The 19123-nt window shown below is 50.8% G+C and overlaps 1 protein-coding gene and 1 non-coding gene across 2 annotated transcripts; one reads left to right on the plus strand and one right to left on the minus strand.

The window, feature by feature from the left end:
- The first annotated feature begins 10381 nt into the window (after nucleotides 1-10381).
- On the plus strand, nucleotides 10382-10454 carry TRNAF-GAA (transfer RNA phenylalanine (anticodon GAA)). The gene has a single exon. It is a non-coding gene; the product is annotated as a tRNA-Phe (tRNA).
- A 129-nt stretch (nucleotides 10455-10583) lies between these two features.
- On the minus strand, nucleotides 10584-12163 carry LOC144802465 (histone H1.2-like). Its single transcript, XM_078671813.1, has one exon. It carries the CDS (start codon nucleotides 12092-12094, stop codon nucleotides 11414-11416), a length of 681 nt encoding a protein of 226 aa, XP_078527939.1. The 5' UTR covers nucleotides 12095-12163; the 3' UTR covers nucleotides 10584-11413.
- Nucleotides 12164-19123: the final 6960 nt, after the last annotated feature.

Consider the following 19123-nt stretch of genomic DNA (forward strand, 5'->3'; position numbering starts at 1 on the left):
CCTCTGTACACTCTATTATGCCCTCGTGCAGTCTCTTCCTATGGATCCCCTCTGTACACTCTATTATACCCTCGTGCAGTCTCTTCCTACGGATCCCCTCTGTACACTCTATTATGCCTTCGGTGCAGTCTCTTCCTACTGATCCCCTCTGTACACTCTATTATACCCTCGTGCAGTCTCTTCCTACTGATCCCCTCTGTACACTCTATTATACCCTCGTGCAGTCTCTTCCTACTGATCCCCTCTGTACACTCTATTATACCCTCGTGCAGTCTCTTCATACTGATCCCCTCTGTACACTCTATTATACCTTCGGTGCAGTCTCTTCCTACGGATCCCCTCTGTACACTCTATTATGCCTTCGGTGCAGTCTCTTCCTACTGATCCCCTCTGTACACTCTATTATGCCCTCGTGCAGTCTCTTCCTACTGATCCCCTCTGTACACTCTATTATGCCCTCGTGCAGTCTCTTCCTACTGATCCCCTCTGTACACTCTATTATACCCTCGTGCAGTCTCTTCCTACGGATCCCCTCTGTACACTCTATTATGCCCTCGTGCAGTCTCTTCCTATGGATCCCCTCTGTACACTCTATTATACCCTCGTGCAGTCTCTTCCTACTGATCCCCTCTGTACACTCTATTATGCCCTCGTGCAGTCTCTTCCTACTGATCCCCTCTGTACACTCTATTATGCCCTCGTGCAGTCTCTTCCTATGGATCCCCTCTGTACACTCTATTATACCCTCGTGCAGTCTCTTCCTACGGATCCTCTCTGTACACTCTATTATGCCTTCGGTGCAGTCTCTTCCTACTGATCCCCTCTGTACACTCTATTATACCCTCGTGCAGTCTCTTCCTACGGATCCCCTCTGTACACTCTATTATACCCTCGTGCAGTCTCTTCCTACTGATCCCCTCTGTACACTCTATTATACCCTCGTGCAGTCTCTTCCTACTGATCCCCTCTGTACACTCTATTATGCCTTCGGTGCAGTCTCTTCCTACTGATCCCCTCTGTACACTCTATTATACCCTCGTGCAGTCTCTTCCTACGGATCCCCTCTGTACACTCTATTATACCCTCGTGCAGTCTCTTCCTACTGATCCCCTCTGTACACTCTATTATGCCTTCGGTGCAGTCTCTTCCTACGGATCCCCTCTGTACACTCTATTATACCCTCGTGCAGTCTCTTCCTACTGATCCCCTCTGTACACTCTATTATACCCTCGTGCAGTCTCTTCCTACTGATCCCCTCTGTACACTCTATTATGCCCTCGTGCAGTCTCTTCCTACGGATCCCCTCTGTACACTCTATTATACCCTCGTGCAGTCTCTTCCTACGGATCCCCTCTGTACACTCTATTATACCCTCGTGCAGTCCCTTCCTACTGATCCCCTCTGTACACTCTATTATACCCTCGTGCAGTCTCTTCCTACTGATCCCCTCTGTACACTCTATTATGCCCTCGTGCAGTCTCTTCCTACTGATCCCCTCTGTACACTCTATTATGCCCTCGTGCAGTCTCTTCCTACTGGATCCCCTCTGTACACTCTATTATACCCTCGTGCAGTCTCTTCCTACGGATCCCCTCTGTACACTCTATTATGCCTTCGGTGCAGTCTCTTCCTACTGATCCCCTCTGTACACTCTATTATGCCCTCGTGCAGTCTCTTCCTACTGATCCCCTCTGTACACTCTATTATGCCCTCGTGCAGTCTCTTCCTACGGATCCCCTCTGTACACTCTATTATGCCTTCGGTGCAGTCCCTTCCTACTGATCCCCTCTGTACACTCTATTATACCCTCGTGCAGTCTCTTCCTACGGATCCCCTCTGTACACTCTATTATGCCCTCGTGCAGTCTCTTCCTACTGATCCCCTCTGTACACTCTATTATGCCCTCGTGCAGTCCCTTCCTACTGATCCCCTCTGTACACTCTATTATACCCTCGTGCAGTCTCTTCCTACGGATCCCCTCTGTACACTCTATTATGCCCTCGTGCAGTCTCTTCCTACTGATCCCCTCTGTACACTCTATTATGCCCTCGTGCAGTCTCTTCCTACGGATCCCCTCTGTACACTCTATTATACCCTCGTGCAGTCCCTTCCTACTGATCCCCTCTGTACACTCTATTATGCCCTCGTGCAGTCTCTTCCTACGGATCCCCTCTGTACACTCTATTATACCCTCGTGCAGTCTCTTCCTACTGATCCCCTCTGTACACTCTATTATACCCTCGTGCAGTCTCTTCCTACTGATCCCCTCTGTACACTCTATTATACCCTCGTGCAGTCTCTTCCTACTGATCCCCTCTGTACACTCTATTATGCCTTCGGTGCAGTCTCTTCCTACGGATCCCCTCTGTACACTCTATTATGCCTTCGGTGCAGTCTCTTCCTACTGATCCCCTCTGTACACTCTATTATACCCTCGTGCAGTCTCTTCCTACTGATCCCCTCTGTACACTCTATTATACCCTCGTGCAGTCTCTTCCTACTGATCCCCTCTGTACACTCTATTATTCCCTCGTGCAGTCTCTTCCTACTGATCCCCTCTGTACACTCTATTATGCCTTCGGTGCAGTCTCTTCCTACTGATCCCCTCTGTACACTCTATTATGCCCTCGTGCAGTCTCTTCCTACTGATCCCCTCTGTACACTCTATTATACCCTCGTGCAGTCTCTTCCTACTGATCCCCTCTGTACACTCTATTATACCCTCGTGCAGTCTCTTCCTACTGATCCCCTCTGTACACTCTATTATGCCTTCGGTGCAGTCTCTTCCTACTGATCCCCTCTGTACACTCTATTATGCCTTCGGTGCAGTCTCTTCCTACTGATCCCCTCTGTACACTCTATTATACCCTCGTGCAGTCTCTTCCTACTGATCCCCTCTGTACACTCTATTATGCCCTCGTGCAGTCTCTTCCTACGGATCCCCTCTGTACACTCTATTATGCCTTCGGTGCAGTCTCTTCCTACTGATCCCCTCTGTACACTCTATTATGCCCTCGTGCAGTCTCTTCCTACTGATCCCCTCTGTACACTCTATTATACCCTCGTGCAGTCTCTTCCTACTGATCCCCTCTGTACACTCTATTATACCCTCGTGCAGTCTCTTCCTACTGATCCCCTCTGTACACTCTATTATGCCCTCGTGCAGTCTCTTCCTACGGATCCCCTCTGTACACTCTATTATGCCTTCGGTGCAGTCTCTTCCTACTGATCCCCTCTGTACACTCTATTATGCCCTCGTGCAGTCTCTTCCTACTGATCCCCTCTGTACACTCTATTATACCCTCGTGCAGTCTCTTCCTACTGATCCCCTCTGTACACTCTATTATTCCCTCGTGCAGTCTCTTCCTACTGATCCCCTCTGTACACTCTATTATGCCTTCGGTGCAGTCTCTTCCTACTGATCCCCTCTGTACACTCTATTATGCCCTCGTGCAGTCTCTTCCTACTGATCCCCTCTGTACACTCTATTATACCCTCGTGCAGTCTCTTCCTACTGATCCCCTCTGTACACTCTATTATACCCTCGTGCAGTCTCTTCCTACTGATCCCCTCTGTACACTCTATTATACCCTCGTGCAGTCCCTTCCTACTGATCCCCTCTGTACACTCTATTATACCCTCGTGCAGTCTCTTCCTACTGATCCCCTCTGTACACTCTATTATGCCCTCGTGCAGTCTCTTCCTACTGATCCCCTCTGTACACTCTATTATACCCTCGTGCAGTCTCTTCCTACTGATCCCCTCTGTACACTCTATTATACCCTTGTGCAGTCTCTTCCTACTGATCCCCTCTGTACACTCTATTATGCCCTCGTGCAGTCTCTTCCTACGGATCCCCTCTGTACACTCTATTATGCCTTCGGTGCAGTCTCTTCCTACTGATCCCCTCTGTACACTCTATTATGCCCTCGTGCAGTCTCTTCCTACTGATCCCCTCTGTACACTCTATTATACCCTCGTGCAGTCTCTTCCTACTGATCCCCTCTGTACACTCTATTATGCCTTCGGTGCAGTCTCTTCCTACGGATCCCCTCTGTACACTCTATTATACCCTCGTGCAGTCTCTTCCTACTGATCCCCTCTGTACACTCTATTATACCCTCGTGCAGTCTCTTCCTACTGATCCCCTCTGTACACTCTATTATACCCTCGTGCAGTCTCTTCCTACTGATCCCCTCTGTACACTCTATTATACCCTCGTGCAGTCTCTTCCTACGGATCCCCTCTGTACACTCTATTATACCCTCGTGCAGTCTCTTCCTACTGATCCCCTCTGTACACTCTATTATACCCTCGTGCAGTCTCTTCCTACTGATCCCCTCTGTACACTCTATTATACCCTCGTGCAGTCTCTTCCTACGGATCCCCTCTGTACACTCTATTATACCCTCGTGCAGTCTCTTCCTACGGATCCCCTCTGTACACTCTATTATGCCCTCGTGCAGTCTCTTCCTACGGATCCCCTCTGTACACTCTATTATACCCTCGTGCAGTCTCTTCCTACGGATCCCCTCTGTACACTCTATTATACCCTCGTGCAGTCTCTTCCTACGGATCCCCTCTGTACACTCTATTATACCCTCGTGCAGTCTCTTCCTACGGATCCCCTCTGTACACTCTATTATACCCTCGTGCAGTCTCTTCCTACTGATCCCCTCTGTACACTCTATTATGCCTTCGGTGCAGTCTCTTCCTACTGATCCCCTCTGTACACTCTATTATACCCTCGTGCAGTCTCTTCCTACTGATCCCCTCTGTACACTCTATTATACCCTCGTGCAGTCTCTTCCTACGGATCCCCTCTGTACACTCTATTATACCCTCGTGCAGTCTCTTCCTACGGATCCCCTCTGTACACTCTATTATGCCCTCGTGCAGTCTCTTCCTACGGATCCCCTCTGTACACTCTATTATGCCCTCGTGCAGTCTCTTCCTACTGATCCCCTCTGTACACTCTATTATGCCCTCGTGCAGTCTCTTCCTACTGATCCCCTCTGTACACTCTATTATACCTTCGTGCAGTCTCTTCCTACTGATCCCCTCTGTACACTCTATTATACCTTCGTGCAGTCTCTTCCTACTGATCCCCTCTGTACACTCTATTATGCCCTCGTGCAGTCTCTTCCTACTGATCCCCTCTGTACACTCTATTATGCCCTCGTGCAGTCTCTTCCTACTGATCCCCTCTGTACACTCTATTATACCCTCGTGCAGTCCCTTCCTACTGATCCCCTCTGTACACTCTATTATGCCCTCGTGCAGTCTCTTCCTACTGATCCCCTCTGTACACTCTATTATACCCTCGTGCAGTCTCTTCCTACGGATCCCCTCTGTACACTCTATTATGCCCTCGTGCAGTCTCTTCCTACGGATCCCCTCTGTACACTCTATTATGCCCTCGTGCAGTCTCTTCCTACGGATCCCCTCTGTACACTCTATTATGCCTTCGGTGCAGTCTCTTCCTACTGATCCCCTCTGTACACTCTATTATGCCTTCGGTGCAGTCTCTTCCTACTGATCCCCTCTGTACACTCTATTATACCCTCGTGCAGTCCCTTCCTACTGATCCCCTCTGTACACTCTATTATGCCCTCGTGCAGTCCCTTCCTACGGATCCCCTCTGTACACTCTATTATGCCCTCGTGCAGTCTCTTCCTACGGATCCCCTCTGTACACTCTATTATACCCTCGTGCAGTCCCTTCCTACTGATCCCCTCTGTACACTCTATTATACCCTCGTGCAGTCCCTTCCTACGGATCCCCTCTGTACACTCTATTATGCCTTCGGTGCAGTCTCTTCCTACGGATCCCCTCTGTACACTCTATTATGCCCTCGTGCAGTCTCTTCCTACGGATCCCCTCTGTACACTCTATTATGCCCTCGTGCAGTCTCTTCCTACGGATCCCCTCTGTACACTCTATTATGCCCTCGTGCAGTCTCTTCCTACTGATCCCCTCTGTACACTCTATTATGCCCTCGTGCAGTCCCTTCCTACTGATCCCCTCTGTACACTCTATTATGCCCTCGTGCAGTCCCTTCCTACTGATCCCCTCTGTACACTCTATTATGCCCTCGTGCAGTCTCTTCCTACTGATCCCCTCTGTACACTCTATTATGCCCTCGTGCAGTCTCTTCCTACGGATCCCCTCTGTACACTCTATTATGCCCTCGTGCAGTCCCTTCCTACTGATCCCCTCTGTACACTCTATTATGCCCTCGTGCAGTCTCTTCCTACGGATCCCCTCTGTACACTCTATTATGCCCTCGTGCAGTCTCTTCCTACTGATCCCCTCTGTACACTCTATTATGCCCTCGTGCAGTCTCTTCCTACTGATCCCCTCTGTACACTCTATTATGCCCTCGTGCAGTCTCTTCCTACTGATCCCCTCTGTACACTCTATTATGCCCTCGTGCAGTCTCTTCCTACTGATCCCCTCTGTACACTCTATTATGCCCTCGTGCAGTCTCTTCCTACGGATCCCCTCTGTACACTCTATTATGCCCTCGTGCAGTCTCTTCCTACGGATCCCCTCTGTACACTCTATTATGCCCTCGTGCAGTCTCTTCCTACTGATCCCCTCTGTACACTCTATTATGCCTTCGGTGCAGTCTCTTCCTACTGATCCCCTCTGTACACTCTATTATGCCTTCGGTGCAGTCTCTTCCTACTGATCCCCTCTGTACACTCTATTATGCCCTCGTGCAGTCCCTTCCTACTGATCCCCTCTGTACACTCTATTATACCCTCGTGCAGTCTCTTCCTACTGATCCCCTCTGTACACTCTATTATACCTTCGGTGCAGTCTCTTCCTACTGATCCCCTCTGTACACTCTATTATACCCTCGTGCAGTCTCTTCCTACTGATCCCCTCTGTACACTCTATTATGCCCTCGTGCAGTCCCTTCCTACTGATCCCCTCTGTACACTCTATTATACCCTCGTGCAGTCTCTTCCTACTGATCCCCTCTGTACACTCTATTATACCTTCGGTGCAGTCTCTTCCTACTGATCCCCTCTGTACACTCTATTATACCCTCGTGCAGTCTCTTCCTACTGATCCCCTCTGTACACTCTATTATACCCTCGTGCAGTCCCTTCCTACTGATCCCCTCTGTACACTCTATTATACCTTCGGTGCAGTCTCTTCCTACTGATCCCCTCTGTACACTCTATTATACCCTCGTGCAGTCCCTTCCTACTGATCCCCTCTGTACACTCTATTATGCCTTCGGTGCAGTCTCTTCCTACTGATCCCCTCTGTACACTCTATTATACCCTCGTGCAGTCTCTTCCTACTGATCCCCTCTGTACACTCTATTATACCCTCGTGCAGTCCCTTCCTACTGATCCCCTCTGTACACTCTATTATACCTTCGGTGCAGTCTCTTCCTACTGATCCCCTCTGTACACTCTATTATACCCTCGTGCAGTCTCTTCCTACTGATCCCCTCTGTACACTCTATTATACCTTCGTGCAGTCTCTTCCTACGGATCCCCTCTGTACACTCTATTATACCTTCGGTGCAGTCTCTTCCTACTGATCCCCTCTGTACACTCTATTATACCCTCGTGCAGTCTCTTCCTACGGATCCCCTCTGTACACTCTATTATACCCTCGTGCAGTCTCTTCCTACTGATCCCCTCTGTACACTCTATTATGCCTTCGGTGCAGTCTCTTCCTACTGATCCCCTCTGTACACTCTATTATACCCTCGTGCAGTCCCTTCCTACTGATCCCCTCTGTACACTCTATTATGCCTTCGGTGCAGTCTCTTCCTACTGATCCCCTCTGTACACTCTATTATGCCTTCGGTGCAGTCTCTTCCTACTGATCCCCTCTGTACACTCTATTATGCCCTCGTGCAGTCTCTTCCTACGGATCCCCTCTGTACACTCTATTATACCCTCGTGCAGTCCCTTCCTACTGATCCCCTCTGTACACTCTATTATGCCCTCGTGCAGTCTCTTCCTACGGATCCCCTCTGTACACTCTATTATGCCCTCGTGCAGTCTCTTCCTACTGATCCCCTCTGTACACTCTATTATGCCCTCGTGCAGTCTCTTCCTATGGATCCCCTCTGTACACTCTATTATACCCTCGTGCAGTCTCTTCCTACTGATCCCCTCTGTACACTCTATTATGCCCTCGTGCAGTCTCTTCCTACGGATCCCCTCTGTACACTCTATTATACCCTCGTGCAGTCCCTTCCTACTGATCCCCTCTGTACACTCTTATTATGCCCTCGTGCAGTCTCTTCCTACTGATCCCCTCTGTACACTCTATTATGCCCTCGTGCAGTCTCTTCCTATGGATCCCCTCTGTACACTCTATTATACCCTCGTGCAGTCTCTTCCTACTGATCCCCTCTGTACACTCTATTATACCCTCGTGCAGTCTCTTCCTACTGATCCCCTCTGTACACTCTATTATGCCCTCGTGCAGTCTCTTTCTACTAATCTCACTTTACGCACTCCCTCTTTGCAGTTTCGGTCTCTCCTCGTCTCTCGGCCCCACCCCCGCCCCTGAGGTCTCGGCCCCGCCCAGGCCGAGCTCCTGCAGCGGGGCTTCGAGGCGCGCCCCCGCCACGCCCCTCTGCCCGCGGCTGTCCCTCTCCAGGTCCTGCACTGTCGTCTGCCTCCGCGCGTGTCTCTCTATCCCACACTATGACTCCCCCCTCTCGTGCAGTCTCTCCATTTCGCCCGCCGTCTCTACCTTGTAGTAGTCTGTCTCCCTCACTAGTTGCCTCCCCTGCCCTCAGTCTGCTCGAGCTTGTATCTGAAGTGCGGCAGGTGCAGCGGCACCGGGAGTCGGAGCGGCAGTGGGTGTGGCGCCCAGCGCTCTCCCAGGACCTCGGTCCACCCTGCCTGTCTGTCTCCCCTGCCTGTCCCCCCTGCCTGTCTCTCTGCCGCCCCTCCCCCGTGCACCTGTTCCCCGCAGCACTCTCTGGTCGGACCGGGAATAGCGCCCCCTCGCGGTACTCCAGGCGCTTCTGAGAGGTTCGGTGTGCGAGCACTACTACACCCCGCCCACAGGCGGCGCAGATAGGCTGCAGAGTCCACTACACCAGTTACGTCACTGCTTTCAAATAATGCCGAGGGGGAGGGGCCTGGTAGGGATCAGAGGACAGGGGGAAGCTTGTGACAGGGCGAGAGACAGGCAGACAGACAGGACAGGCTGGAGGGGCCGGGGCGCAGAGCAGGAGGCTGGGGAGGGAGAGATGCATGCAAGGAAGGCCATGGAGAGGGAGAGACAGAGAGGGAAAGAGGCTGAGGATAAATGAGACGGAGGGAAACAGAGAATAGAGGTGAAGAAGGAGGCTGGAGAGGGGAAGGCCATGGAGAGGGAGGGCAAAGGTGGAGGAGATGAGGGAGAGGCATCAGAGACGGAAACAAGAGTGAGTGGAGAGGGAAAGAGGCTGAGGATAGATGAGACGGAGGGAAACAGAGAATAGAGGTGAAGAAGGAGGCTGGAGAGGGGAAGGCCATGGAGAGGGAGGGCAAAGGTGGAGGAGATGAGGGAGAGGCATCAGAGACGGAAACAAGAGTGAGTGGAGAGGGAAAGAGGCTGAGGATAGATGAGACGGAGGGAAACAGAGAATAGAGGTGAAGAAGGAGGCTGGAGAGGGGAAGGCCATGGAGAGGGAGGGCAAAGGTGGAGGAGATGAGGGAGAGGCATCAGAGACGGAAACAAGAGTGAGTGGAGAGGGAAAGAGGCTGAGGATAGATGAGACGGAGGGAAACAGAGAATAGAGGTGAAGAAGGAGGCTGGAGAGGGGAAGGCCATGGAGAGGGAGGGCAAAGGTGGAGGAGATGAGGGAGAGGCATCAGAGACGGAAACAAGAGTGAGTGGAGAGGGAAAGAGGCTGAGGATAGATGAGACGGAGGGAAACAGAGAATAGAGGTGAAGAAGGAGGCTGGAGAGGGGAAGGCCATGGAGAGGGAGGGCAAAGGTGGAGGAGATGAGGGAGAGGCATCAGAGACGGAAACAAGAGAGAGTGGAGAGGGAAATAGGCTGAGGATAGATGAGAGGGGGGGAACTGGAGCGAGATAGAAGAATGAAGGTGGAGAGGGGAAGGTGATGGAGAGAGGTGGGTAAAAGACAGAAGAAGAGAGAAGAAAAAAAGTAGACGTGGCTGAATGTGAGGAGGGTGCTGGAGACTGGCCATAGCGGGACGGAGGATTTTTATTTATTTAGGCGGGTGTCAATCCGATGCTCTTGTGTCACTGGAGCTGAGCGAGTCCCGCTAACCCTACTCGGACCAGTGTCGTTTCTGGGAGTGGAGGTTCACGAGACCTAGCGCCCCACAGGGCTTCGCAGCACTTGCAGCTGTACACGAGAGGGCGCAGTTTAACATTGCGCCGAAATAGCTCAGTTGGGAGAGCGTTAGACTGAAGATCTAAAGGTCCCTGGTTCGATCCCGGGTTTCGGCAGAACTTTAATTTTTTTTCGCCAACATCTGTGAAAAAAGCATGACTTTTAACATTCTGTTCCTAATTTACCACAATACAACCTCAAGATATTTAAAAATATGCACTCACAAAAAACACGCGGACGAACAATCACTGTGCATTTTAGTGAAATTTATTTTTATTTACAGAGCCAAAGGGAAAAAAACACATTTTGAAACGGAACATTCTTGATGTCAACTGAGGGTGTAAGGACGTCGTCCAAATAAACATTTTTTTTCCTAAGCATTGTTTAAATGGTCATTGAATCTTCAACATAAAAATATTCACTCCTAAAACCTTCCAGGAGTAACTTTGGTTAAACACGGGTCAACCCCACCCAACCATTCCAATGCATCGAGAAGCCATCAGTTCATATTTTCACTTTTAAGGTATTACAAAAAAATCCTTCCCATCTGGAGTAAGACATCTAGAAACCCCTTTCGTAAAAAAAACAAAAATACATAAAAAAACAAAACATTTCCGAATGTACATTAGCATATCCTGGCATGTTTATCTTCCAAAAATAATATATCAACAGTACTCCTATTTACACTACACCCCACGTATCTTCAGCTGACATTCCGGAAAGGCCTGGTGAATTGAACCTTCGACTTTACGAAATAACAGTAAAATACACATCCCCGCCCCACCTTCCCCCTCGAGTCAATGCTGTTCCTCTTTGTTGATGTAAATAAGGAGTCCGTGCAGTCCCCCGGGCGGCCAGCGGGTGGCGCTGCAGACTGTTCAATGGAAGTTTGCAAAGTCTGCTGCAGCTGACCTCGGACGGTCCATGGTCCTGAACCAGGCTGGCAATGGAGGGTCTGCAGTCCAGTCCATGGGGGGCACAGGCGAGGGGGCAGGGGGGCCGGGACCCAAGAGGGGGGGCCAGAGTCCGGGGGGGCACCTCTAAAGGGAGCATGGGGGTGGATGTCCAAGGCCCCTCAGTGGCCCCGCTTGGGCGCAGCCTTCTTGGCTTTGGCCGCCTTGGGCTTGGCCGCCTTGGCTTTGGCCTGCTTGGGCTTGGCCGCCTTCTTGGCCGGCTTGGCTTTGGCCGGGCTCTTCTTGGCCGCCTTGGGCTTCGCGGCGCTCTTCTTCACGGCGCTTTTCTTGGCCGCCTTGGCCTTCTTGGGGCTCTTGACAGCGGCTGCCGGCTTCTTCACCTTCTTGGCCGGCGCTTTCTTGGGCTTCTTGGCGGCCGGGCTCCCGGAAGCGCCGGCGGCCGGCTTCTTGGCGCTAGCCTTCTTTTTTCCAGGTGCCTTCTTCTTGCCGGGCTTGCCTCCCTCCGTCTGCTTCTTGTTGAGCTTGAAGGAGCCCGAGGCGCCGGTGCCCTTAACTTGCACCAGGGCCCCCTTGGTCACCAGGCTCTTGAGGGCCACTTTGACGCGGCTGTTGTTCTTCTCCACATCGTAGCCAGCGGCGGCTAGTGCCTTCTTCAGGGCGGCCAGAGACACCCCGGAGCGCTCCTTGGAGGCCGTCACCGCCTTCAGGATCTGCTCCGACACGCTGGGGCCCGAGGGCTTTTTGGCCTTGCCTGAGGCCGGTTTGCGGGCCGCCTTCTTCTTGGTGGCGGCGGCCGGCTCGGCTGCAGGGGCGGCGGCGGCGACGGGTGCTGTCTCGGCCATGACTTCTAGCGCTGCGAGTTTCGCTGCTGGGCACTGTGGGGTTAGCGCTGGATAGCTGTGTACAGAGAATCCGAGTGCCTCTATTTATAGGGAGGAGCCTGCTTCTGATTGGCTGCCGAGAGGGAGCCTGCCTGGCCGGGACACAGACATGTCTGCTGTGCTTCCAGGTTGTGTTTCTTCACCTCCAGAAAACTGCTTTTTAACTCCAAAATCGGCACCGCGCCAACCCCCACCTCACAGGGCCAGGTAGGGCAGACCCTGGTGCACCCCTCTGTGCCCCCACTTTCCCTCTCCGCCCTCCAGGGATCCCCAAAACAGCCCGCAGAGGCTCCACTTGCCAGCCCACAGAGAGCAAAATTGGACAAAACTTGGGTTTCATCCTTAAATTTTAACCCCATTTCCGACGGGGTCGGGGAAAAAACTCTCCAGGGGGGATCCCAGATCTGTTGGGGGTGGGATCCAGCTGACAGACCGGGAATTGGACCAGTCATTTTTTGGTAAAACGCTGTTAAGTGAGAACAAGTAACACAGTCTCTCCAGTAATGTTCAGACACTGAGATCAAACAAGGGGCTCGTTTATTTTAAATTATTTAAACTTTCACGACCCCCGAGACCCCAGAGTGTGAGATCTGGGAGCCAGGAGGGTATTTTTGTGTTTTTCGCTCAGATTCATCAGCTGAGGGCAGAGTTGTGGCACTTTTAATACAAGTCATTTTCGTCAGTTCTGAGCAATGGCAACAGCTGCACCAGCCCCACTGCACAGAAGAGCATCTTTTTAGTCATTAAAACAAATAGATAATAACATGAAAACATCTATCCAATGCAGCAGAGTTTATTTAACATTCCCGTGCGCTGCTCCGCATTTCAACATTTCGAACCCCTAAAGACAGGGTGTCCTCTTGGACACTGGGGCACTTTCCATCCCCCGTAACTTGCAATGGCGGCTGATGACGTTCTTGTTTTGTACTTTTGCAGAAAGGACGTGGAACATAAATTTTATGTTGGAGCAAAATATGTGAATTCTCTATGGAAGCGGTTGTGCACCGATAATTTGGCGTTTTTTGAATTTACGATTGTTTATTCGGGGCTGCGCTCACTGTCGCTTCCACCCAGATCTTCAGCCGTAAACAAGCGCTCCCTGCCACCCAGGACTTGCCCCAGACGGTAAAGATCCGGGTGGATTCCTAGTTCCAGAGAACTTTGGAATGGAATTCCCCCCCCCCCAAAATGAATAAAATAAATTCATATATGTTTTTGGAACGGGCGAGAAGCAAAGCAGCGCGTGTGTTTTTCCTCTTACAGGTTCACTCCTGTGATCCCCAGGGGAGGGTCTGCTCTCCACCTGTAACTCGGAGACGGCTGAACCCACAGACCTCAGATTCCTCGTGGGGGTATTAGGGGGGCTCTGGACATGATAGCAGACGGCCAGCTCTGTCTCCTTCACCGGGTGATGCGAGCGCTGCTAGTCCGCCAGGAGGGTCAGATCGGCGGTGCTAGCCAGAACCGCCCCGAGATGGAGCCGGCGGGACTGGAGCCGGCGGGGCTGGGGCCACCTTCCTCCCCACTGAGGGCTCCAAGGAGCCGGTGGCTCAGCCCTGCCCCACGCAGGGAGCAATACTTACTAATGGTTATCAATGAATTGTCTGCAACTATGGATTATCAATCCTTGATCATCTCCTCAAAGTGCATGGTAAAAGGATTGTTTAGCCAGGTGGATTTACAATGATGTCATCATTTCTAAGTGCATGTCCAGATGAGTGAAAAAACAAGCAAAGTGCAAGACTATTGTCTCTGCTTACTACTTGCAGCAGAGGATGCCTGTGGACAGAATGACTGCCTGATGTGTGTCTAGAAACAGTGTGACAGCAACAGTAACTGCAGAGTGTGCAAACAAACAGCATGGCAACAGCGGGACGCTGCACTGTGAGTAGGAACAGCACAACAGCAGCAACGCTGCCTGCAAGATCAGTACAAGAACAGAGACAACAGTAGTGTCACTTGTAGAAAGTGTCCAGAGACACTGCAATAGCAGCAGTAACACCCGTACAATGTGTCCAGAGACAGTGTGACAGCAGTACTATCGCCCGTACAATGTGTCCAGAGACAGTGTGACAGCAGTACTATCGCCCGTACAATGTGTCCAGAGACAGTGTGACAGCAGTACTATCGTCCGTACAATGTGTCCAGAGACAGTGTGACAGCAGTACTATCGCCCGTACAATGTGTCCAGAGACAGTGTGACAGCAGTACTATCGCCCGTACAATGTGTCCAGAGACAGTGTGACAGCAGTACTATCGCCCGTACAATGTGTCCAGAGACAGTGTGACAGCAGTACTATCGTCCGTACAATGTGTCCAGAGACAGTGTGACAGCAGTACTATCGTCCGTACAATGTGTCCAGAGACAGTGTGACAACAGTACTATCGCCTGAAGAATGTGTCCAGAGACAGTGTGACAGCAGTACTATCGCCCGTACAATGTGTCCAGAGACAGTGTGACAGCAATACTATCGTCCGTACAATGTGTCCAGAGACAGTGTGACAGCAGTACTATCGCCTGAAGAATGTGTCCAGAGACAGTGTGACAGCAGTACTATCGCCTGTAGAATGTGTCTAGAGCTCGTGTGACAGCAGTACTATCGCCTGTAGAATGTGTCCAAAAACAGCGTGACAGCAGTACTATCGCCCGTACAATGTGTCCAGAGACAGTGTGACAGCAGCACTATCGCCCGTAAAATGTGTCCAGAGACAGTGTGACAGCAGTACTATCGTCCGTACAATGTGTCCAGAGACAGTGTGACAGCAGTACTATCACCCGTACAATGTGTCCGGAGACACTGCAATAGCAGCAGTAACACCCGTACAAGGTGTCCAGAGACAGTGTGACAGCAGTACTATCGCCCATACAATATGTCCAGAGACACTGCAATAGCAGCAGTAACACCCGTACAATGTGTCCAGAGACACTGCAATAGCAGCAGTAACACCCGTACAATGTGTCCAGAGACAGTGTGACAGCAGTACTATCGCCCGTACAATGTGTCCAGAGACAGTGTGACAGCAGTACTATCGCCCGTACAATGTGTCCAGAGACAGTGTGACAGCAGTACTATCGCCCGTACAATGTGTCCAGAGACAGTGTGACAGCAGTACTATCGTCCGTACAATGTGTCCAGAGACAGTGTGACAGCAGTACTATCGTCCGTACAATGTGTCCAGAGACAGTGTGACAGCAGTACTATCGCCTGAAGAATGTGTCCAGAGACAGTGTGACAGCAGTACTATCGCCCGTACAATGTGTCCAGAGACAGTGTGACAGCAGTACTATCGTCCGTACAATGTGTCCAGAGACAGTGTGACAGCAGTACTATCGCCTGAAGAATGTGTCCAGAGACAGTTTGACAGCAGTACTATCGCCTGTAGAATGTGTCTAGAGCTCGTGTGACAGCAGTACTATCGCCGGTAGAATGTGTCCAAAAACAGCGTGACAGCAGTACTATCGCCCGTACAATGTGTCCAGAGACAGTGTGACAGCAGCACTATCGCCCGTAAAATGTGTCCAGAGACAGTGTGACAGCAGTACTATCGTCCGTACAATGTGTCCAGAGACAGTGTGACAGCAGTACTATCGCCCGTACAATGTGTCCAGAGACACTGCAATAGCAGCAGTAACACCCGTACAAGGTGTCCAGAGACAGTGTGACAGCAGAACTATCGCCCATACAATATGTCCAGAGACACTGCAATAGCAGCAGTAACACCCATACAATGTGTCCAGAGACAGTTTGACAGCAGCACCATCGCCCCTACAATGTGTCCAGAGACAGTGTGACAGCAGTACTATCGCCCGTACAATGTGTCCAGAGACACTGCAATAGCAGCAGTAACACCCGTACAAGGTGTCCAGAGACAGTGCGACAGCAGTACTATCGCCCGTACAATATGTCCAGAGACACTGCAATAGCAGCAGTAACACCCGTACAATGTGTCCAGAGACAGTGTGACAGCAGTACTATCGTCCGTACAATGTGTCCAGAGACAGTGTGACAGCAGTACTATCGTCCGTACAATGTGTCCAGAGACAGTGTGACAGCAGTACTATCGTCCGTACAATGTGTCCAGAGACAGCGTGACAGCAGTACTATTGTCCGTACAATGTGTCCAGAGACAGTGTGACAGCAGTACTATCATCCGTACAAATTGTCCAGAGACAGTGTGACAGCAGTACTATCGCATGTAGAATGTGTCCAGAGACAGTGTGACAGCAGTACTATCGTCCGTATAATGTGTCCAGAGACAATGTGACAGCAGTACTATCGCCCGTACAATATGTCCAGAGACACTGCAATAGCAGCAGTAACACCCGTACAATGTGTCTGGAGACAGTGTGACAGCAGTACTATCGTCCGTACAATGTGTCCAGAGACAGTGTGACAGCAGTAATATCGTCCGTACAATGTGTCCAGAGACAGTGTGACAGCAGTACTATCACCCGTACAATGTGTCCAGAGACAGTGTGACAGCAGTACTATCGTCCGTACAATGTGTCCAGAGACAGTGTGACAGCAGTACTATCGCCCGTACAATGTGTCCAGAGACAGTGTGACAGCAGTACTATCGCCCGTACAATGTGTCCAGAGACAGTGTGATAGCAGTACTATCGCCCGTACAATGTGTCCAGAGACAGTGTGACAGCAGTACTATCGCCCGTACAATGTGTCCAGAGACAGTGTGACAGCAGTACTATCGTCCGTACAATGTGTCCAGAGGCAAAGTGACAGCAGTACTATCGCCCGTACAATGTGTCCAGAGACAGTGTGACAGCAGTACTATCAACCGTACAATGTGTCCAGAGACAGTGTAACAGCAGGACTATCGTCCGTACAATGTGTCCAGGGACAGTGTGACAGCAGTACTATCACCCGTACAATGTGTCCAGAGTGTAACAGCAGTACTATCGCATGTAGAATGTGTCCAGAGACAGTGTGACAGCAGTACTATCGTCCGTACAATGTGTCCAGAGACAGTGTGACAGCAGTACTATCGCCTGTAGAATGTGTCCAGAGACAGTGTGATAGCAGTACTATCGCCTGTAGAATGTGTCCAGAAACAGTGTGACAGCAGTACTATCACCTGTAGAATGTGTCCAGAGACAGTGTGACAGCAGTACTATCGTCCATACAATGTGTCCAGAGAAAGTGTGACAGCAGAACTATCGTCCGTACAATGTGTCCAGAGACAGTGTGACAGCAGTACTATCGCCTGTAGAATGTGTCCAGAGACACTGCAATAGCAGCAGTAACACCCATACAATGTGTCCAGAGACAGTGTGACAGCAGCACTATCGCCCCTACAATGTGTCCAGAGACAGTGTGACAGCAGTACTATCGCCCGTACAATGTGTCCAGAGACACTGCAATAGCAGCAGTAACACCCGTACAAGGTGTCCAGAGACAGTGCGACAGCAGTACTATCGTCCGTACAATGTGTCCAGAGACAGTGTGACAGCAGTACTATCGCCTGAAGAATGTGTCCAGAGACAGTGTGACAGCAGTACTATCGCCTGTAGAATGTGTCTAGAGCTCGTGTGACAGCAGTACTATCGCCGGTAGAATGTGTCCAAAAACAGCGTGACAGCAGTACTATCGCCCGTACAATGTGTCCAGAGACAGTGTGACAGCAGCACTATCGCCCGTAAAATGTGTCCAGAGACAGTGTGACAGCAGTACTATCGTCCGTACAATGTGTCCAGAGACAGTGTGACAGCAGTACTATCGCCCGTACAATGTGTCCAGAGACACTGCAATAGCAGCAGTAACACCCGTACAAGGTGTCCAGAGACAGTGTGACAGCAGAACTATCGCCCATACAATATGTCCAGAGACACTGCAATAGCAGCAGTAACACCCATACAATGTGTCCAGAGACAGTTTGACAGCAGCACTATCGCCCCTACAATGTGTCCAGAGACAGTGTGACAGCAGTACTATCGCCCGTACAATGTGTCCAGAGACACTGCAATAGCAGCAGTAACACCCGTACAATGTGTCCAGAGACAGTGTGACAGCAGTACTATCGTCCGTACAATGTGTCCAGAGACAGTGTGACAGCAGTACTATCGTCCGTACAATGTGTCCAGAGACAGTGTGACAGCAGTACTATCGTCCGTACAATGTGTCCAGAGACAGCGTGACAGCAGTACTATTGTCCGTACAATGTGTCCAGAGACAGTGTGACAGCAGTACTATCATCCGTACAAATTGTCCAGAGACAGTGTGACAGCAGTACTATCGCATGTAGAATGTGTCCAGAGACAGTGTGACAGCAGTACTATCGTCCGTATAATGTGTCCAGAGACAATGTGACAGCAGTACTATCGCCCGTACAATATGTCCAGAGACACTGCAATAGCAGCAGTAACACCCGTACAATGTGTCTGGAGACAGTGTGACAGCAGTACTATCGTCCGTACAATGTGTCCAGAGACAGTGTGACAGCAGTAATATCGTCCGTACAATGTGTCCAGAGACAGTGTGACAGCAGTACTATCACCCGTACAATGTGTCCAGAGACAGTGTGACAGCAGTACTATCGTCCGTACAATGTGTCCAGAGACAGTGTGACAGCAGTACTATCGCCCGTACAATGTGTCCAGAGACAGTGTGACAGCAGTACTATCGCCCGTACAATGTGTCCAGAGACAGTGTGACAGCAGTACTATCGCCCGTACAATGTGTCCAGAGACAGTGTGACAGCAGTACTATCGCCCGTACAATGTGTCCAGAGACAGTGTGACAGCAGTACTATCGTCCGTACAATGTGTCCAGAGGCAAAGTGACAGCAGTACTATCGCCCGTACAATGTGTCCAGAGACAGTGTGACAGCAGTACTATCGTCCGTACAATGTGTCCAGAGACAGTGTAACAGCAGGACTATCGTCCGTACAATGTGTCCAGGGACAGTGTGACAGCAGTACTATCACCCGTACAATGTGTCCAGAGTGTAACAGCAGTACTATCGCATGTAGAA

The sequence above is a fragment of the Lissotriton helveticus genome, chromosome 1_2 (genome assembly GCF_964261635.1).
Source record: "Lissotriton helveticus chromosome 1_2, aLisHel1.1, whole genome shotgun sequence".
NCBI classification, from domain to species: Eukaryota; Metazoa; Chordata; class Amphibia; order Caudata; family Salamandridae; genus Lissotriton; species Lissotriton helveticus.

Coding starts and splice junctions, on each gene's coding strand:
- LOC144802465 (XM_078671813.1), bottom strand. CDS start 12,094: ATGGCCGAGACAGCACCCGTCGCCGCCGCCGCCCCTGCAGCCGAGCCG.